Source organism: Salmo salar, chromosome 14, assembly GCF_965601325.2.
Source record: "Salmo salar chromosome 14, fSalSal1, whole genome shotgun sequence".
Taxonomy (NCBI): Eukaryota; Metazoa; Chordata; class Actinopteri; order Salmoniformes; family Salmonidae; genus Salmo; species Salmo salar.
In genome coordinates this window covers 42,414,700-42,437,303 of record NC_138304.1, presented here as the reverse complement: position 1 = coordinate 42,437,303, position 22,604 = coordinate 42,414,700, and the positions used below count along the sequence as shown (strand labels likewise).

At 42.9% G+C, this 22,604-nt stretch overlaps 1 protein-coding gene across 1 annotated transcript; it reads right to left on the bottom strand.

The window, feature by feature from the left end:
- Positions 1–13,541: 13,541 nt before the first annotated feature.
- LOC106569674 (uncharacterized) lies at positions 13,542–22,604 on the bottom strand. The gene is made up of 6 exons (XM_014141238.3): positions 21,358–22,604; positions 20,173–20,241; positions 19,549–19,700; positions 18,919–18,979; positions 14,850–15,085; positions 13,542–14,727 (listed from the first exon to the last, which is right to left on the bottom strand). The coding sequence occupies exons 1-6, from the start codon at positions 21,580–21,582 to the stop codon at positions 13,977–13,979; spliced, it is 1,494 nt and encodes a 497-aa protein (XP_013996713.1). The 5' UTR covers positions 21,583–22,604; the 3' UTR covers positions 13,542–13,976.

Sequence of the window (22,604 nt, the reverse complement as noted above, 5' to 3'; positions counted from 1 at the left end):
GATTTGAGAACGTCTTACAAGGAAAAGTACAGATAGGTTTCCTTAGTTTCAATGTTAAGAGAATTTGTCCCAGAAATGCAAAGATTGGGACATGTACTGTAGCTGCTCAGTGTAAAGGAAAGGAAAGAAAAGATGTGCCAATTGTGGAGGGGCACATAATTATGGTGAATGTGGAAGAATTCACCATATTTAAGGATTTATTTAGTTTAGAATTTTATTTTCATGGTAGTACAGAATTTGGCAGATCATGATTGATTGTACATTCCAGCACAGTAGGTGGCGGCATGTACTTAATACTATTGTTTGCAGACCGCCATGATATCATAGAAGAAGAAAGTACTACAGCCAGTGCTTGGTTGCGGTTCAAACTCATAAAAGACACACCCTCGTCCACTTACCCTCGCTTTATGCCCTTGGAGGAATCCTCATCACCATCTTGGAGGGTGGTCCAAATGATTAGCCAAGCAAGGGAAGTTTGCAATGTAAGCCCCTCAGCCCTCGTTTTTAGTCGAGTTAGCGAGTGTACAATTATGTTCACTTTGGGGCCTGAAACTTCCACGATTGTACATCCGCTAAGAAAAGTCCGGCAAAAATTAAAACCTCAATGTCAACATACAAGTGTAAGTAAAAACAAATGTAAATAAGTTACAAATTGTGCTACTAATGCACATGACGGTACAAATACGTCTCGTAAAAGTAATGACGTATTTGTTTGGTTATCTTTTGGAAATTGTAGAAATAAAACATTTTTCTTCTTCAGAAGTTCCAGCTAGGCAGGCTAACGTTAGTCAGCTAATTAATTTGCTAGCTATCATACAGTAGGCGTATATTAATGATGATATATTTAATGTAAGTAGAAATGCAATCATAATTGACTGTAGCGCATACAGTATAAAGCACCAACAAGCTACCGGTGGCTGAAAACACAATCATTGCAGGGATGAACGAATGACGAATTTCCGGGCAAGGGTGGTCCATTTAAAATGAATTCCTTCCTCCCTCACCCCTTGCCCTGCAAGTGTATACTCATCAGTCGTCATGATACGTCATCAGAAGTGTCCACTTAATTTGAGGGCTGAGACACATTATCTGTGTCTCATTACTTAAAAGACACATTACTTGTGTCTTTTAAGTGTTTGGATTGCAGCCCTTGACTTGGGCCAGAACTGTCCGGATGTCAAGCTCTGACCTAAGAGAGATGTTTTTCTCTATTTAGTTAGGTCAGGGTGTGATATGGGTGGGCATTCTAGGTTTTTGGTTTCTATGTTTAGTTCTATTATTATATTTCTATGTTGGAGGTTTTTGGGATGATCTCCAATTAGAGGCAGCTGGTTCGCGTTGTCTCTAATTGGAGATCATATTTAGGTTGGGTTAGTTTCTATTGTGTTTTGTAAGGAGGTTGTTTTCTGTTTCGTTCACGTATCCTGACAGAACTGTTGACTGTCGTTTTGTTTATTTTCTATAAATGTACGTTTGATTAAAATATAATTATGAGCACGCAACACGCTGCGCCTTGGTCCCCTCTATACGACGCACGTTACACCGGATGCATATGGCTCCATTATAAAACAAAGTCAAAGAAAGTACAGTATGAAGACAGGCAGAAACTTCTTCTCCAATAGAAATCCTCGATCACACCACTTGCAGCCCTCAAATTAAGTGGACACTTCTGATGACGTATCATGACGACTGACGAGCATACACTTGCAGGGCAAGGGGTGAGGGAGGAAGGAATTCATTTTAAATGGACCGCCCTTGCCCGGAAATTCGTCACTCGTTCATCCCTGCAATGATTGTATTTTCAGCCACCGGTAGCTTGTGGGTGCTTTATACTGTATGCGCTACAGTCAATTATGGTTGCATGTCTACTTATATTAACTATATAATTATTAATATACGCCTACTGTATGATAGCTAGCAAATTAATTAGCTAACAAATGTTTTATTTCTACAATTTCCGAAAGCTAACGTTGCAAACTTCCCTTGCTTGGCTAATCATTTGAACCGACGACAAATATGGCCGTGGGGATTCCCCCAAGGGCTGAGGGTTTAGGGCCGAGGGCTGTCTACTTTGAGTTTGAAACGCAGCCCATGTGTACACGTCGAACTGCGCATGTGCAGGCCATCAAATCAAAGGCATTTAATGAAAATTAAATCATGTCATTTTGACACTCTCACGAGGTTGGAGTAATAACATCTTCAACTACTTAAGACGTGCTTGAATCTAGGTTGTGCCTTTAGATTTCATTAAAATGAACAACTAAGGAACAACTGTTCACTCTAATTGACAGTTTTGCAAGCCTTCCCGGAAGTCTCGCTATTTTGCGCCTCTGTTTTTAGAAAGTGTGACAAAGTATCTTATCGCCAGCCCAGATTCACACACCGAATCAAAAACTTGATCAAATAGGAATTCATGCGAGATCTGCATTGAATAGCAATGGAGAGTGCGCATTCATTTCCTGATTCCGCTTTGTTCAAATTTATTTGCAGCTAGTGTAGCTAGTGAATCTGTGAGTGACAGTAGGCTGTTCGAGATTGTGCAGATATGAGGAAGGTGTTCTCAATGTTTTGTACACTCAGTGCATATCTTTGATCATTTGGAGTAATATCTTGGTTATTATAACACTATCCAAGTAATTTTGTCATTATATGGATGTATGTGTTTTTCAATGAATTAGATAATTGAATAACACCAAATGAACCCACTGTCCATCCTTTCGTCTCCACTCTAGGGCCCTGTGCTCCTGGTAACCTGCAGACTAGCCTCCAGTGCAGCACCAACTCTACCTCAGTGACCTGGGACAGAGGCAGTGGAGCACTGTCCTATATGGTTGTAGGAGAGGCGACCAACAGCCACATTACCTCCTGTAACTCTAGCGCCACCTACTGTGATCTGGAGGGATTGCAGTGTGGCCAGATGTACAACGTCTCAGTCCACTCCATGGATGGAGTCTGTAGGAGCATTCAGAGTGTCAGCTCAGACGTGCAAACGGGTGAGACGGGCAAAAAACATGAACACACACACACAGATAGTAATGTGTTGCTAATCCAATTGACTAATGAGAATCCCTCCCTCCAGCCCCCTGCCCGCCCCAGAATGTGGCTGCCCAGGTGTACTGTGCCTCAGGCATCATGTTGGTGACCTGGGAACCCAACATGGATGCCCGGTTCTTCCTGGTGGATGCAGTGACAGAGGGAGGGAGCAGCCACTCCTGTAACACCACAGACACCCAGTGCTCCATCACCAGTCTGCCCTGTGGAGAGAGCTTCTCTGTCCAGGTCACCGCTGCCGGAGGAGGCTGCCACAGCATGCCAAGTCAGGCTCTCAACGTCTCATCAGGTACGGCCGGGTCATCAGAACACGACATTGCTCAGTTGTTTGTCATCAGAATGTACCATCAACTATTGTGTAGCCACTAATACATAACCGATCTAGAGTTTGATTCCTGAACATTTTTGTAATTAGATTGATGGAAACAGAATAGCTATTTTTATATTCGACACATATAAAGTTCTAGATGATCCATGATCCCAGATGACATACTTTTCTCTGACTCTAAACCTCCCTTCAAAGTGTTCAGAACTTCCCTACTAAAAGGCATCTTCTCTCTAGGACTATTGCTCCAGTGTATCTAACCGTCCTTTCCTCTCCTTCTACCCAGCCCCATGCATGCCCACGAGGGTGAACGGTAGCCAGGACTGTGTGACCAACTCTGCCTGGGTGTCCTGGGCCCCTGCCCTGGGAGTGGACAGATACATGGTGACTGCTGATGGCGTGGGGGGGTACAACTCCTCCTGCTCCACCCCCGGCTTTGACACCACCTGTGAGGTGCCTGACCTGGCCTGCGGCGTGCGCTACAACTTCTCTGTTACTGCTAGCAATGGACACTGTGATAGTCCACCCAGTGCGACCTTCGACCTCGAGACAGGTAATGAAGGGCGATGTCGCCTGGTTCTGGTTGGATGAATGGGGCTATTTTGCTGGGATGTAGGGTTTTTGGTCATTGGTGTAAAAATAAATATGAGTGATATTCAGTAACTCTTGGAGGACAATGTAAGTTGACTGGGAAAATTATAGTAATTATTTTAACCTATTTTACTGGCTATCATTTTGTCTTCCACTGCCATATTATTTAGTGTCATGCTATATATCGCTCTGAAAATCAATAACAAAATATCTTGTGTTTACCTCCAGCTCCCTGCGCCCTGGCAAGCATCACCGCCTTCGCCCAGTGTCACAACTCCTCCATCCTGGTCCTGTGGGCGCCCATGGGAGGCAGCGTGGGAAACTCTGTGTACACCGCCACAGCGGAGGCCAGTGACCGCAGCGTGCTGACCTGCAACAGCTCTGCCAACAGCTGTGATCTGGAGGGGGCGCTCTGCGGTCTGCACTACACCGTCATCGTAGCAGCATCATCAGACAGCTGCACCAGTCAGAGGAGTCCTCCTTATAGGATCAGCATGGGTAGGTTACTATGTTACTTTCATTGCTGTATTAAGAGCCATACCAGGTCCCGTATTCACAAAGTACCTTAGAGTACTGAGTTCTGATCTGGGATCAGGACCTGCCTGTCCATATAATCATATTCATTAGGAGCTAAAAGACACAACTGATCCTAGATCAGCACTCCTGCTCTGAGACGCTTTGTGCATACAGACCCTGGTACTCTGTAGTAAAGCTGTTCCAGAACAGGGTTTATAACAGTTGTTATAACAGTGGTCATTATAGTCAACATGGTTAGTGTCCTTGCTTGTTCTAGTTATCTATCTAAAGTTCATCTCTGACCTCTCACCCTCCTCCCTCTCTGTTCCTCTCAGAACCCTGCCCACCCCGGGGTGTGGTCATCAGCTCCGCTTGTGAGTCCCATGGAGCGCACGTGTCCTGGACCGCGTCCCCTGTGGCTGAGACCTACCTCATGATCGCAACGGGTGGAAATGGTGACGTGCGGTCCTGCAACACGACCGCCAATAACTGCTCCCTGTCTGCGCTGCAGTGTGGTCAGCAGTACGCCGTCTCTGTGACCGCCAGCCACGAGAACTGCTCCAGTATGGCCAGTCAGAACGTCACGTTCAATACGGGTACGCATCACACAAAAATGACGTGTGTGTGTGTCTCAAAGAACTTATGAAGACATGCTCCATGTGCTTCTGGCGAAATATGATGCACTATTTATATGGTGTCATCATCTGCCATTTGACCTAAACTTTCAACTTTGACCTTTCTTTCCTTCAGTGCCCTGCCAGCCAGACGGTCTGTCCGTGTTGGTTCAGTGTGTCAACCACTCTGCGTTGCTGTCGTGGACAGTCAGAGGTGGCGTTGTGGACTACTGGGGCTGTGCCCAGGCTGAGGATGGCATCATGCTTTACTGTGAGAGCACAGGGACCTCCTGTACCATCGCAGGGCTGGAGTGTGGTGCCCAGTACAACTTCTCTGTTCAGGCCTCAGACGGGACCTGCAACAGCTCCTTCAGTGAGCCTCTGCTGGCTGGAGCAGGTATTGTACAGCCATCTTATTGTACAGTCATCATATTGTACAGTCATCTTATTGTACAGTCATCATATTGTACAGTCATTGTATTGTACAGTCATCATATTGTACAGTCATTGTATTGTACAGTCATCATATTGTACAGTCATTGTATTGTACAGTCATCATATTGTACAGTCATTGTATTGTACAGTCATCATATTGTACAGTCATTGTATTGTACAGTCATCATATTGTACAGTCATTGTATTGTACAGTCATCATATTGTACAGTCATTGTATTGTACAGTCATCATATTGTACAGTCATCATATTGTACAGTCATTGTATTGTACAGTCATCATATTGTACAGTCATTGTATTGTACAGTCATTGTATTGTACAGTCATCATATTGTACAGTCATTGTATTGTACAGTCATCATATTGTACAGTCATTGTATTGTACAGTCATCGTATTGTACAGTCATTGTATTGTACAGTCATTGTATTGTACAGTCATCATATTGTACAGTCATTGTATTGTACAGTCTCCTTATTATACAGTCATTGTATTGTACAGTCATCATATTGTACAGTCATTGTATTGTACAGTCATTGTATTGTACAGTCATCATATTGTACAGTCATTGTATTGTACAGTCATTGTATTGTACAGTCTCCTTATTATACAGTCATTGTATTGTACAGTCATCATATTGTACAGTCATTGTATTGTACAGTCATCATATTGTACAGTCATTGTATTGTACAGTCATTGTATTGTACAGTCATTGTATTGTACAGTCTCCTTATTATACAGTCATTGTATTGTACAGTCATCATATTGTACAGTCATTGTATTGTACAGTCATCATATTGTACAGTCATTGTATTGTACAGTCATTGTATTGTACAGTCATCATATTGTACAGTCATTGTATTGTACAGTCATCATATTGTACAGTCATTGTATTGTACAGTCATTGTATTGTACAGTCATCATATTGTACAGTCATTGTATTGTACAGTCATTGTATTGTACAGTCATCATATTGTACAGTCATTGTATTGTACAGTCATCATATTGTACAGTCATTGTATTGTACAGTCATTGTATTGTACAGTCATCATATTGTACAGTCATCATATTGTACAGTCATTGTATTGTACAGTCATCATATTGTACAGTCATTGTATTGTACAGTCATCATATTGTACAGTCATTGTATTGTACAGTCATCATATTGTACAGTCATTGTATTGTACAGTCATCATATTGTACAGTCATTGTATTGTACAGTCATCATATTGTACAGTCATTGTATTGTACAGTCATCATATTGTACAGTCATCGTATTGTACAGTCATTGTATTGTACAGTCATTGTATTGTACAGTCATCATATTGTACAGTCATTGTATTGTACAGTCATCATATTGTACAGTCATTGTATTGTACAGTCATCATATTGTACAGTCATTGTATTGTACAGTCATCATATTGTACAGTCATCATATTGTACAGTCATCATATTGTACAGTCATTGTATTGTACAGTCATCGTATTGTACAGTCATTGTATTGTACAGTCATCATATTGTACAGTCATCATATTGTACAGTCATTGTATTGTACAGTCATTGTATTGTACAGTCATTGTATTGTACAGTCATCATATTGATCATTGAGTAGTGATAGTTTTTCTCTCTCAAATGATATTTTCTTGATTCTTGACATCTTCCCTCATCTCTTCATCAAACACATTGGAGAGGAAGGTCAGAGAGGAAGGAACATGTTTAGATCTGTATAGGTATTTGTTTATGTTTTGTTCAAAGTCTGACAGTATGTCCTTCCCCTTTTCTGTAGCTCCCTGTCCCCCAGAGACCATGGCAGTGACCATATTCCCCATGCAGAACCAGACCCAGTTTTTGCATGCTTCCTGGACCCATGTGAACTGTCCCAACGTCCAGTACCTGCTGGAGGTGACCGGGAGCATCCTGGGAGACAGCCAATCCCTGTTCGAGCTGTCTTCCTATTGGACCAGCTCCAGCTTCTTTGAGCTGCTCCTCCCCTGTGGCTCGTCCTATAGCGCGACAGTGAGGAGCAGGAACTTTGCAGGCGACAGCGCCCCCTCTGCGGCCATCACTGGAATCACAGGTACAGCAAGAGGCCTAACGTGGGACAGATGTGCATAACTCATAGAGTTAGATAGAGGACTCATAACTCATAGATTTAGATAGAGGACTCATGTTTGTTTCTGTGCCATTATGTGTGACAGCAGCTACATTTTAAAGCAGTCCATTTTCTTCTTCTTTTGTCCTCAATCTATCTCTATGGCATAACACATTTCACACCAAAATCTGACGTCAGTGCATCATGTGTTAAAGTCATGACATATAAAAAACATGAGCTGGTGCACACCCAGAGAAAAGTATTTTATGTGGAGGTGCTGACTAACGGCGAATAAACTAAGCTATAAAAATAAACAGTCGCACACTCCATATATAAACGTTGGTAAATCACCAACGTTTCGGCATCTCTGTGTCTTCTTCAGGGTGTCTTCTTCAGGGTGTCTTCTTCAGGGTGTCTTCTTCAGGGTGTCTTCTTCAGGGCACAGTGATGCCGAAACGTTGGTGATTTACCCAATAAATTACTGGGAGTTTATATATGGAGTGTGCAACTCTTTATGTTTATAGCTTATAGTCATGACATTACTGGGACCCAGAGTTTTTCCTGGTGAGGTCATATAGACCTTTCCCTAAACATAACTCTAACCATAGCATTCCGTCTCTCTCCAGCCCCTTGCCCTCCACCGGTGGTGACCTACAGTGGTTCCAACTCCTCAGCCACCATCTCGTGGAATGCGTCCGTCTACGCCACCATGTATATGGTGTATGACATCAGTGGCGTGGTGCGGACCCAGGTGTGCAGCACGGTAGAGCTGTACTGTTCCCTGGCCAACCTCGACTACAACAACCTGGAGGTCACCGCTAGCAACACTGCCGGGGAGAGCGACCCCACCAGGGAAATAACAGGTAGAAACCAACCCAGACGGTTGTGTTTGAAAATGTGACCGTTTCTTATCGAAATAGGCAGAAGCCAGTCTCTTAATACAATGTTAATCACTGTCTCTTAATACAATGTTAATCACTGTCTCTTAATACAATGTTAATCACTGTCTCTTAATACAATGTTAATCACTGTCTCTTAATACAATGTTAATCACCGTCTCTTAACATGGTTCCCATCTACAGTGCATCACTTGAGAAGGAGAGATCTCAGTGAAGAAGAGATGATCTCAGAGACGGGTGGGTAAAGCTCTGCTCTACTTCATAGGTACTTCATAGGTACTTCATACTCAATGATACAGGAGAGCAACGTTACAAACTGAAAAGTGGTTTTAAAAAATCAATTCAATAAATAATTCAGTTCATAATCAGACCACTCTCCTTGCCTCCCTCCTTCATCAGGTCTGTCCATGCCCGAGGTGCGGGTCACCGTGGAAACCCTAAACGTCCTCCTAGTGGAGTGGTCCCCTGTGAAAGGGGCGGCCTACTACACCCTGGTGGTCCGAGAGCAGAGTTCTCGCCCCCGCCACGCCAGCCGCTCCCAGATACTGACCGTGTATGGCGAGAGCTCCATCGTCACTGACCTCAACCCTTCCTTCACTTACTGCCTATCTGTGTCGGCCCAGACAGAGGCCAGCAGGGGGCCCTACTCAGAGCCTGTGTGTGTGGAGACTGCAGTCAAGATGTGAAGGGGGGTTCTAGTGTGAACAAAAGAAGTAGAGCCATGAATTTATCTGAATAAATGGCTCTGGTCATGGGTATCACAGAATGAGAATGTAATACTTATCAGTCTCCGGATCTTTTGGTGCCAACATGGGCACGGCAACCCACAAGCAATTGTTCAATCTCAAATCAGTCTACCTTACTCTGTAAAACTAAGGTCTCCTTTGGGAAAGTGGTCTTCTAACCTCAGAGGGACTTCCTGGTTAAACGCAAAAGCTATGGTATGGCTCTGGTTGGCATTACAGGGCCGCTGGCAGTATGTATTGTATGGTCCCTGAAAACAGCTGAATGCTATAGCTCAGTGTTTCCCAACTTGTCTTCCAGTACCTCCAACAGTACACGTTGTTGTTCTAGCCCTTGACAAATGCACCTCATTCCTTGAGGGATGTATGATTAGTTGACAAGTTGAATCAGGTGTGCTTGTCCAGGGCTACAATGAAAAGGTGTACCGTTGGGGGTACTGGAGTACCAGGGTTGGGAAACACTGCTATAGCGGACCGTAACGTTTTCTAAATTGTCAGTGTTTTTTTTTTAAGGTTTGGGGTAGCTTTCTCTGCGGTGTGATGGTTGAGATATCGTATCCAAAGTGGTGATTTCCTATCTCTTTGACTGTTGTATCAAGTAGTAGAAAATATTTGTATGACTTGTGAGAAATGACCTATGAAGTATACTATTCCTAACACATCATCATCATCCATGCTGAAGTTGGTGAAATCAAAGCTCAAACATGTATTTCTTGTTTTTGTGTAATTTTTACAATACTTTCAACAAATTATTTTTAATGACTTGTTTTATATGCATCTTTCCTTTTTATTACGTATGTATACTGAACAAAAATATAAATGCAACATGCAACAATTTCAACGATTTTACTGAGTTACAGTGAATATAAGGAAATCAGTCAATTTATATAAATTCATGAGGCCCTAATCTATGGATTTCACATGCGCAGCCATAGGCCCACCCACTTGGCAGCTAGGCCACCCAATCAGAATGAGTTTTCTCCCACAAAAGGGCTTTATTACAGACAGAAATACTACTCAGTTTCATCAGCTGTCCAGGTGGCTGGTCTCAGACGATCCCGCAGGTGAAGAAGCCAGATGTGGAGGTTCTGGGCTGGCGTGGTTACACCTGGTCTGCGGTTGTGAGGCCGGTTGGACGTACTGCCAAATTCTCTAAAACAATGTTGGAGGTGGCTTATGGTAGAGAAATTAACACATTTCAAACAGCTCTGGTGAACATTCCCTGCAGTCAGCATGCCAATTGCACGCTCCCTCAAAACTTGAGACATCTGTGGTATTGTGTTGTGTGACAAAACTGCACACTTTTAGAATGGCCTTTTAATGGTTTAATCAGCATCTTGATATGCCACACCTGTCAGGTGGATGGATTCTTTTGGAAAACAAGAAACGCTCACTAACAGGAATGTTAACAAATTTGCGCACAAAATATGAGAGAAATAAGCTTTTTGTGGGTATGGAACATTTCTGGGATGTTTTATTTCAGCTCATGAAACATGGGACCAACACTTTACATGTTGCGTTTATATTTTTGTTCAGCATATATGAGAAAGTAGATATATCTTTATTGAAGAGTAATATATCTGGCTGTGTTTTCAATAACAGAGTATTTGTAAATGTACTATGTGCCATTTTCTTGACTTTCTTTATCAAGAGAAATGGTCAGACATAAAAATTATAAAAATGTACAACTTTTTCCACTTTCATTAATTCAAATTCATTGTCATTCTGTACAAAATAGAATATAGAAAGTACTCATATCTCCCTTTCATTGATAAAGATATAGATATAGATGGTTTATTTCTAATGGGGACAATGAACAATGGAGTATGATGCACTTTATTACGTGGTAGTTCGTCATTTAGCAGACACTACGGTAGTCCATTATTTAGTCATTTAGCAGACACTACGGTAGTCCATTATTTAGTCATTTAGCAGACACTACAATAGTCCGTTATTTAGTCATTTAGCAGACACTACAGTAGTCAGTTATTTAGTCATTTAGCAGACACTACGGTAGTCCGTCATTTAGCACACTACGGTAGTCTGTTATTTAGTCATTTAGCACACTACGGTAGTCTGTTATTTAGTCATTTAGCAGACACTACAATAGTCCGTTATTTAGTCATTTAGCAGACACTACAGTAGTCAGTTATTTAGTCATTTAGCAGACACTACAGTAGTCAGTTATTTAGTCATTTAGCAGACACAACGGTAGTCCGTCATTTAGCACACTACGGTAGTCCGTTATTTAGTCATTTAGCAGACACTACGGTAGTCCGTTATTTAGTCATTTAGCAGACACTACGGTAGTCCGTTATTTAGTCATTTAGCAGACTACGGGGCGTAGCAGCCCTACGGGTCAGTTATTTAGTCATTTAGCAGCACTACGGTAGCAGGTCAGCCCTCGGAGCGTTATTTAGTCATTTAGCAGACACTACGGTAGTCCGTTATTTAGTCATTTAGCACACTACGGTAGTCCGTTATTTAGTCATTTAGCAGACACTACGGTAGTCCATTATTTAGTCATTTAGCAGACACTACGGTAGTCAGTTATTTAGTCATTTAGCACACTACAGTGGTCCGTTATTTAGTCATTTAGCACACTACGGAAGTCCGTTATTTAGTCATTTAGCAGACACTACGGTAGTCAGTTATTTAGTCATTTAGCACACTACGGTAGTCTGTTATTTAGTCATTTAGCAGACACTACGGTAGTCAGTTATTTAGTCATTTAGCACACTACGGTAGTCTGTTATTTAGTCATTTAGCAGACACGACGGTAGTCCGTCATTTAGCACACTACGGTAGTCCGTTATTTAGTCATTTAGCAGACACTACGGTAGTCAGTGATTTAGTCATTTAGCACACTACAGTGGTCCGTTATTTAGTCATTTAGCACACTACGGAAGTCCGTTATTTAGTCATTTAGCAGACACTACGGTAGTCAGTTATTTAGTCATTTAGCACACTACAGTGGTCCGTTATTTAGTCATTTAGCACACTACGGAAGTCCGTTATTTAGTCATTTAGCAGACACTACGGTAGTCAGTTATTTAGTCATTTAGCACACTACGGTAGTCTGTTATTTAGTCATTTAGCAGACACTACGGTAGTCAGTTATTTAGTCATTTAGCACACTACGGTAGTCTGTTATTTAGTCATTTAGCAGACACGACGGTAGTCCGTCATTTAGCACACTACGGTAGTCCGTTATTTAGTCATTTAGCAGACACTACGGTGGTCCGTTATTGTCATTTAGAAGACACTACAATAGTCAGTTATTTAGTCATTTAGCACACTACGGTAGTCTGTTATTTAGTCATTTAGCAGACACTACGGTAGTCAGTTATTTAGTCATTTAGCACACTACGGTAGTCTGTTATTTAGTCATTTAGCAGACACGACGGTAGTCCGTCATTTAGCACACTACGGTAGTCCGTTATTTAGTCATTTAGCAGACACTACGGTGGTCCGTTATTGTCATTTAGAAGACACTACAATAGTCAGTTATTTAGTCATTTAGCAGACACTACAGTAGTCAGTTATTTAGTCATTTAGCAGACACTACGGTAGTCCGTCATTTAGCACACTACAGTAGTCTGTCATTTAGCAGACACTATGGTAGTCGGTTATTTAGTCATTTAGCAGACACTACGGTAGTCCGTTATTTAGCAGACACTACGGTAGTCCGTTATTTAGTCATTTAGCAGACACTACGGTAGTCCGTTATTTAGTCATTTAGCAGACACTACGGTAGTCCGTTATTTAGTCATTTAGCAGACACTACGGTAGTCCGTTATTTAGTCATTTAGCAGACACTACGGTAGTCCGTTATTTAGTCATTTAGCAGACACTACGGTAGTCCGTTATTTAGTCATTTAGCAGACACTACGGTAGTCCGTTATTTAGTCATTTAGCAGACACTACGGTAGTCCGTTATTTAGTCATTTAGCAGACACTACGGTAGTCAGTGATTTAGTCATTTAGCAGACACTACGGTAGTCAGTGATTTAGTCATTTAGCAGACATGTCGGCAGTCCATTATAACCATGGTAGATTACTAGAAGTGCTTTGAAGAGTACTTGTGTAATCGAGTGAGATCGTACCAGATAAAACCACTTTGAAGAGGAGTACTCGTGTAATCAAGTGAGATCGTACCAGATAAATCCCTTTAAGAGGAATACTTGTGTAAATGAATAAGTTATTACAGCTTTAGGAATTACATCTTCAACAAAACCATAATCACCCCACACAACATCTCCTTTTGTAAAAGTTGTTTTTATTAGAAAACAAAATGCAACAGAGCACTTAACCAAACACAGCACAATATCAGTACGGCTCAGTGCATGGTACAAATTCACCTTCGGAGGTTGCTCTGTAGGATTTAAAACATTCTCAGACCCGTATGTACAAAGCAATTTGGAACTTTCCAGAGACAAAACCATATAAAAATTAAAATGGCATTTTTTTCTCTAATACAACTCTCGAATGAAAAGTAACGCTGGTCTAGAAAGGGAGGAGAAAGGCAGAGAGAGAAAGATCTACATAAAGTAACATTACGTTGGCGAAAGACAAGTCCAGGTAGTTTCTCGTGCTAATGTTTTTTTCTTCTCTTTTTAATAATACGTGACAGACTACACGATCAAGTAAAACAAATGAATGAAGAAAGAAAGGCAGAGAAGAGCTGTGACGAGCTACGGGGACTCTGCCCTAGCACTCTGTGTCGTCCTCTCTCCTCTCTCCGTGCTCTGGCTCCTCCTGCGCTCTCTGTGTTTCCCATGGTCTTTCCCATTGCTGGGCTCTCGTGGCCGGTGGCTCCGCTCTTTGCTGCGGCTGCGTTTGTGTGAGCGCTGCTCGCCCTCCCCCCTCTCATGGCTGCGCTCTCTCTTCCTGCTCTTCTCCTTCTCCCCCACCTCGGCCCTGCTCTTGCTTCCGCTCTCTTCTTGGACTTCTCTCTTCTTGGACTTCTCCTTGTGTCTCCTTTCCCTGCTTCCGCTCCGACTGGAGCGCTTGGCCTTCCTCTCCTCCCTGTGCCCCCTCCTCTCATCCCGCTCTTCTTTGTGTCTCCTGTCCTCAGTCTCTCCCTTGCTCCTCTTGTCCTTGGACCTCTCCCTCCCTCTGTCGCTGCCCCTGTCTTTCCTCCTGCTCCTGTCGTTCTCCCCGCCGCCCTCCCTTTCTTTCTCCCTGTCTTTCCGCTCTCCCTTGCGTTCCCTGCTCCTGGACCGTCGCCTCTCCCTTTCTCCTCCCCTGTCCCTCTCTTTCTCCCCCCTCTCTCCTCTTTCCCTCTCTCTGTCCCCTCCTCTCCTGTCCCCGTCCTTACCCTCCCTCTCCTTCCTCTGGCGGTCACGTTCCCTTTCCAGCTCGCGGTCGAAGCTTGGGCCGTGGCGCTCTCGTTCGCGGTGGTGGCTCCTGCTCCTCGACCGTTTGGGGGACCTCCTGGGGCTCCTGACCAATAGAAACAAACCTAAATATCAGCCTCACGAACAGCAAAAACCCTCCCTCATTGACAGAGATGCGATCCACATAATACAGAATATTCTTCGGAATGGCTTTTATCCATTTCCTACCGGGAGCGTCTACGCCCTTCTGTCGCCCGTCCCTCCTCTGGCACAGGTTCTACCGGCTCCTCCACCTTCTCTGGAACCTTCCGGGGCCTTGCCTTCATCTGTGTGTCAATCATCTTCTGCACAGGCACCGGGATGCGTGGGAAGAGTGTGGAGAACCACTCCAGCTTGGTGAGGAACGACCGGACCATCTCACCGATGGTCATAACGCAGCCACCTCCGGCCTTCACATCCAGCTCCTGAGAACATAGAGAGGGGGAGGGGGTATTCAAAACGTTATTAACACACTCAGATGCAAAACAGAACTACAAAAGACATTGTATTCATTATCATATTTATTCAGCATATCTTCCTAGTCCCTTGTTTTTTTAACACTTGCCTCCATGACTCAATTAGAAATCAAATATAATTTGTGATGACCAAGTACTGAACCTTCACCTCTGATTTCATCTAGCTTAATATCCTCACATATCAATCCTCATCATGTGTTTGCTTTATAATTCAACTTAGTGCCTGATACTGACTATAGGAAATAATAGTATGGAAATGGAAAAATGGTTTCTCTCATTTAATCTGTCTGGCTGTCCTGAAAAGTCTGTACTTACACTGTGAGCTCTCTTACACAACGATATGTTAGCAAAATAACTGAAAACACCCTGGGTTGCATCTCAATAGTCTAAAGTGGCTTCCTCTCCTCATCGTTTCCTCCATCTGCACTACCATTAAAAGAGGAAGTAAAGATGGGGGTGAAACAAGGAGAGGAAGCGACTTTAAACAATTGAGATGGATCCGTAGGCAGGCAAAAAAATAAGGGTTATTAAGGAACGTTTTTTGCTTCCTCCTTCCTAGTTCTCTCGACAGTCCAGGGAGACGCTGGCCACAGTGCAAGTACAGAGTGGAGGCATGTAGGTAGGTATGTGCACAGCAACTACAGAGAGACCAGGTCTGAATGGGTAGAGAACAGCCGTTTTGCACTCACACACGCAAACCAACAGTGCTGAGAGATACATTATCCAATTCACCTGCTGCACAAGGGGCATCTAAAGAAGAGAACATGGGAATTAGCCAGTTGGGTAAGATGTCAGAGGATGTCAGGTTAAAATATTGCATCAGAACAAGAAAGTAGGCCTGGTTGCACAGTCTGACAAACAATATCCAGCCAATTGAAGTTTTGAATGCACAAAGAGGATACAGTGCATTCGGAAAGTATTTGTTACGTTACAGCCTTATTTTAAAATGGAATACATATTTTCCCCCCCTTATCAATCTACACACAATTCCCCATAATGACAAAGTGAAAAAGGCTTTTATACAAAAAAATAAAATACAGAAATACCTTAGTTACATAAGTACTCGGGCCCTTTGCTACGAGACTCTAAATTGAGCTCAGTTGCATCCTGTTTCCAATGATCATCCTTGAGATGCTTCATCAACTTGGTTAGAGTCCACCTGTGGTAAATTCAATTTATTGGACATGATTTGGAAAGGCACACACCTGTCTATATAAGGTCCCACAGTTGACAGTGCATGCCAGAGAAAAAACCAAGCCATGAGGTCAAAGGAATTGTCCGTAGAGCTCTGAGACATATTTGTGTTGAGGCACAAATCTGGCAAAGGGCACCAAAAACAATTCTGCAGCATTGAAGGTCCCCAAGAACACAGTGGCCTCCATCATTCTTAAATGGAAGTTTAGAACCACCAAGACTCTTCCTAGAGCTGGCCATGCAGCCAAACTGACCAATAGAGGGAAAAGGTCCTTAGTCAGGGAGGTGAGCAAGAACCTGATGGTCACTCTGACAGAGCTCCAGAGTTTCTATGTGGAGATGGGAGAACCTTCCAGAAGGACAACCATCTCCGTAACACTCCACCAATCAGGCCTTTATGGTAATGGCCAGACGGAAGCCACTCCTCAGTAAAAGGCATGACAGCCCGCTTGGAGTTTGCCAAAAGGCACATAAATAATTCTCAGACCATGAAAAACAAGATTCTTTGGTCTGATGAAACCAAGATTGAAGTCTTTGGCCTGAATGCCAAGCGTCACATCTGGAGGAAACCTGGCACCATCCCTACGGTGACGCATGGTGGTGGCAGCATCATGCTGTGGAGATGTTTTTCAGTGGCAGAGACTGGGAGACTAGTCAGGATCGAGGGAAAGATGAACAGAGCAAAATACAGAGAGATCTTTGATGAAAACTGCACAAGAGCGCTCAAGACCTCAGACTGGGGCGAAGGTTCACCTTCCATCAGGACAACGACCCTAAGCACACAGCCAAGACAACATAGGAGTGGCTTCGGGACAAGTCTCTGAATGTCCTTGAGTGGCCCAGCCAGAGCCCGGACTTGAACCCGATCAAACATCTCAGGAGAGACCTGAAAATAGCTGTGCAGCAACCCTCCCCATCTAACCTGACAGAGCTTGAGAGGATCTGCAGAGAAGAATGGGAGAAACTCCCCAAATACGTGTGCCAAGCTTGTAACGTCATACCCAAGAAGTAATCGCTTCCAAAGGTGCTTCAACAAAGTACTGAGTAAAGGGTCTGAATACTTATGTAAATGTCATATTACAAATTAGCAAAAAATGTTTAAAAAAATCTGTTTTTGCTTTGTCATTATGGGGTATTATGTGTTGATTGATGAGGGGGGGGGAAACAATGTAATCAATTTTAGAATAAGGCTGTAACGTAACAAAACGTGGAAAAAGTCAAGGGGTCTGAATACTTTCCGATCCACTACAAAGTTCTCCTCAGAAAATTGTTCAATTGTATTAAAGGAGCTACACATAGGATGTTTTTGCATTGTAATTTCAGAAAATGTCCTTAACATATCTGGCGCTAATAGAGGAATGATAGTAATACTGTGAAAAACTTACCCACCAGTGTTGTGATTGGATGTTATATTGATATGGATGCCTATTGATTTCTCCCACCGGAGTGGCATCTGTTGTCAAACTGGGAAAGCTGGTCTGACTTTGTGGCTGTGTTATCTAGTGGAAATGGCTGTCATTTCCCATTTCGATTTTTTCAAACACTCTTTGCTCAATTTCAGTTTATGTGAGAAAACAAGCACTGAAGAGTGTAGGGAATCGTTGTACCATCTAAATCACTGTGAAATGCATTTTCAATATATATATATATTATTTTTTTTACAGTTGTTTGAAGCTGGTGGACCAAAAGTGAAAGTAACTTGTTTTGGACCACCAACTTCAAACAGCTGTAAAAACAATATTTGTTACTATTAAAATATATTTCACAGTGATATAAATGGCACAATGCTTACCTACACTATTCAGTGCTTGTTTTCTCAAATAAACTGAAACTGAAGAAACACTGCAGAAATTTTGCAACCAGGAAATGGCAGTCATTTCCACTAGATAACACAGCCAAAGTCAGAACAGCTTTCCCATTTTGACAACAGATGCCACTCCTGGCGGGAGAAATCAATAGGTGAATATCCAATCACAACACTGGTGGGTAAGTAATACTGTGAAAGACTATCATTCCACTATTAGTGTCAGATATGTTAAGGACATTTTTTTAAATTACAATGCAAAAATTCCCCAAAGGTTCCTATGTGTAGCACCTTTAAGTGGGAGGGTGTCAGAGAAAAGAAAACAAAGCAATGGATTTATTTATTATTATTTTCAAATAAAATGTGTTAATTAGAATAAATAAAAATCTGAGCCTGGGAGAAAGAACGTTACACATTTCAGTGTAAAATGTCAAATTGTGCAAATTAGATTTTATTAATTGAGTTTGTGCAACAAGTCCTGATTGCATCTGGGCAAACACAAAGGGCATGCCTTTAGTTAACAGAATTTGACTGTATGGTTCAACTCTACGTCAAATATACTTACCCTGACAAAAACAGGCAGCAGAGCAGAGTGAATGACCTAACTACTCAACTTTGCGCGGGGGGAGGGGGACTGGGGACAATTAAGCCAAATGAAGGCAAAGGTGAAAAATCAGCTCTGAGCATCACAACGAGGAGAGAACTGAGAGCCAACAGTTTGGATCATGCCAGACTTGTTAGTGAAAGGTAGAGAAACATGAAAGTATTACCCGTGTGGACATACCTCCTCATCATCCAGGAAACCATCATACCAGTCCACCAGGTCTGCAGGAGGCTGAGTGTATCTAGAGGAAACGCACACATAACACACTATGAGCATCCCATTGAATAACACATGAAGACGTCTGACTTCCGCCTGCAACTTGACGCCGATGTTAACTATTTGAAGATAGATACTTTTTTAAACATTTTTGTCATTTTGCAGACACTCGTATCCAGAGCGACTTACAGGAGCAATTAGGGTTAAGAGCTTTGCTCAAGGACACAGGCAGATTCCCCCCCCCCCCCCCCCCCCCACCTAGTCTTCTCTGTGATTCGAACCATCAACTTTTCGGTTACTTAGCTGCTCGGCTACCTACCGTTGTCTGCGAACACATCTTATATAACACCTCTCTATTCCAGGAAAAGACATGTTGTTAATTCAACAACACATTAATAAAGAGCTGCCGGAACAAAATGGTATCATTTAGGCATGCAACTAAACACTGCAACATGGCTGCTGAGCATTTCACAAAGAGGTTGCAACCCATCAGAACAGGGTGAGTGAAATGTATTTATAGCCAAATAAAAACAAGTCCAATAGGTTCTATCCTTTGTGCAAACATTTGCCTTTTACAAAATGTAAGAGTCATACCTTATGTACATGAAACCAAGTGCTCTGATGTAGGGCGAGTCGTTGTGAGTGATCAGTCCCATCACCTGCTTGCGGGTCATCTTGAGGGTAAACAGCTTATACAACAGGCAGAAGGCCGTGGACACAATGCCGCCAGTCCCGACTCCACGTACCTGAGAATAACAGAGGTTCATGTGTCAGACGTTTTGATTTTTGGGACCAGTGTTCCTAACATATATCTAAAGTGGACCTCTATGTTTTGGGGGGAGAATTATTATCGTTTTTCAACACGGTCCTACTCCACAGCTAAGTTAAGTGTGTTGCTTGCGTTTGTCATCTATCAACTACTGACTTTTGATGCGTGTATGCATGTGCTGTGGCTGCATGCATGTATGTATACCTAACTAAGATACTCTGGATAAGAGTGTCTGCTAAATGACTATAATGTAAAAATGTAAACGTATGTGATGCACTTATTGAACACAATTTGGTAGAGAATAGCTTCTCTGGTCAGGATGTAACTTACATTGATTCTATTGACAGATAAAGCCATTAAATCAGACATAAGTCAGAGAGTGACTGTTACCCCCATCATCTGGGACAGAGAAACAGGGGAAGGCAAAAGGCACGTACTTTCTAACTTACCCCTCCGCACATTCCAGTCTGTCCAGCAGTCTTCCTGCTGCCTTTCTCCCAGGGCTCAACATGAGTCACCTACAAAAACATTTTTTTTTTAACAAGGTGATCCCATGATGCTAAAATCAATGCATGTGAATCACATTCAGGTTGCAGAAGTCTGTTGTTTACCTCTGGCTGAACGCTGGGCACATCAGGAAGACGCCTTTGCAGCCCTTTACTTTCCAATCACATCATAATCATTTCACAAATGCTAAATATACACTTACTGTACATTATTTTTAACAGGCTTTATCACAGTTGCAGCCGACAGAATGTTTCAGTTACAACACGTTTCTGTCGGCTTTCTTTCGTTATACACAGGTGTTCGGATGCCTATTGCCATTCTAGAGTGTCTAATGCTATTTCCTGATGTGCCCAGCGTTCAGCCAGAGGTAAACAACAGACTTCGGCACCCCGATTGGCTGAACACGATATGCAACATCTGGGACTAGCATTCATAGGCATTAGCCATGGTGGAAAATAGTGTTTCATAAAAGTACACACATTGCCCTTTTTTTAACTGCCTTCTCGCCATTAAATCGCGACATGGCGGAAATCGACGCTTTTGCAGCCTGAACGTACAATCCGGTCCACGGGGGATACAATGCCTTTCGACGGTAAATTAAACGACTCAATATCGCCATTTGCCGGCCTTTGGGTTAGTTCGGAGCATGCTGGATAGCTAATTAGCACAGGTGATCTATTAATAGGCTAACATAACACTAGAGTTTACCTGACTGGCTAGCCAATTAACTAGCCAGCTACCGTTAGCTAGCTACAGTAACGTTAATTCCAACACAATTTCAATTATCAGCAGTCCACTTAGCAAATTAGCTACAGACCGTACAGGAAAACCTAAGAGAGGTGTAATAGTTAACTTAGCTAGCTAACGTCGCAACCCACTCAAATGAGCAAACGGGACAGAAAATAGGGCCGGGTTAGCGGTAGCTAGCACGCTAGCGAAGTTAGTTAGCTAACAAACACGTTAGGAAGCATTTGAGATGATACTGTCCAATTATAATATGAAAAACAGCGGAAAAAGCTAGCTACTTGCCACTGAATAATTTAGCCAGTTAAGTTAGCAATTTAGCTATACGTTCAAACCGCTACCTAAGGTAGCTAACCAACTTTAGCTAGCATCGGTCTGGTTACCTTGAAATATATTTCATCCACCACCTCATGGTAGGTTTTCAGTTCATAGAGCTGAACCTTGAAATATGGAGATGAGAGCACGTTGGTGAGGACCATAGGGTTCAAGTTCATAGTCTTTTCGTTGCCCCAGAGAGGCAAGTTGTTGCCATGTTTTCCAGGGTTAGGGCCAATCTTGTTCACAGCCTGTCCTTGTTGCTGATTCCCGGCTACAGTGTTGTTGGCCATAATGCGAGGATCCCAGGCTGTCGATCCACAAATGCGGGAAATTTGCCGCTATCTGCTAACGCTAGCTAGCTTACACAATCGATGCTTCTGACTATAACGCCATTAAAGCGGGTTTTGAAACCGTCAATAGTTGCGGTAAACTATGTTCTACAATAACCTAGCACCAGATTATGGCCCACAAAACCCTACTTTGTAGATCTGTCTGGCTAGCTGAGTTTCTTCGGCAACAGTAGGACAAGATGGCACGCACGTAACTGCCGCTGCCGGGAGAAGACCGGAAAAGGCAACGAACACCGTTCGTCCAATGAGTGACTTTCGTGAATGGGTACCAAAGTACAGTAACTGTATCGAGGAATTCAAGATCTTTGGCTCACTGCATTCACTGATTGGTGAGCATGCAATGATAGTTGTTTTGAATAATTGACTGTAATTTATCATAGTAATACATTTCATTATGTTTTTCTCCTGTTCTGTGTGTTTGGGGTAGAGGAGGAGACGTTGAATAGGTCATCAATCAATCAAATGTATTAATAAAGCTCTTTTGACATCCGCCATGTCACAAAGTGCTGTACAGAAACCCAGCCTAAAACCCCAAACAGCAAGCAGTGCAGATGTAGAAGCCCGGTGGCTAGGAAAAACTCCCTTGAAAGGCAGGAACCTAGGAAGAAACCTAGAGAGGAACCAGCCTCTGAGGGGTGGTCAGTCCTCTTCTGGCTGTGCCGAGTGGATAGATGACCAGCAGGGTCAAACAATAATGTGGATGTGGATGTAGAGGGTGCAACAGGTCAGCACCTCAGGAGTAAATGTCAGTTAGCTTTTCATAGCCGATCATTCAGAGTTAGAGACAGCAGGTGCTGTCTTTGAAAACAAAAGGTCCGGGACAAGGGAGCACGTCCGGTGAACAGATCAGGGTTCCATATCCGCAGGCAGAACAGTTGAAACTGGAGCAGCAGCACGGCCGGGTGGACTGGGGACAGCAATGAGTATAGCCAGGTTGTCCTGAGGCATGGTCCTAGGTCTCA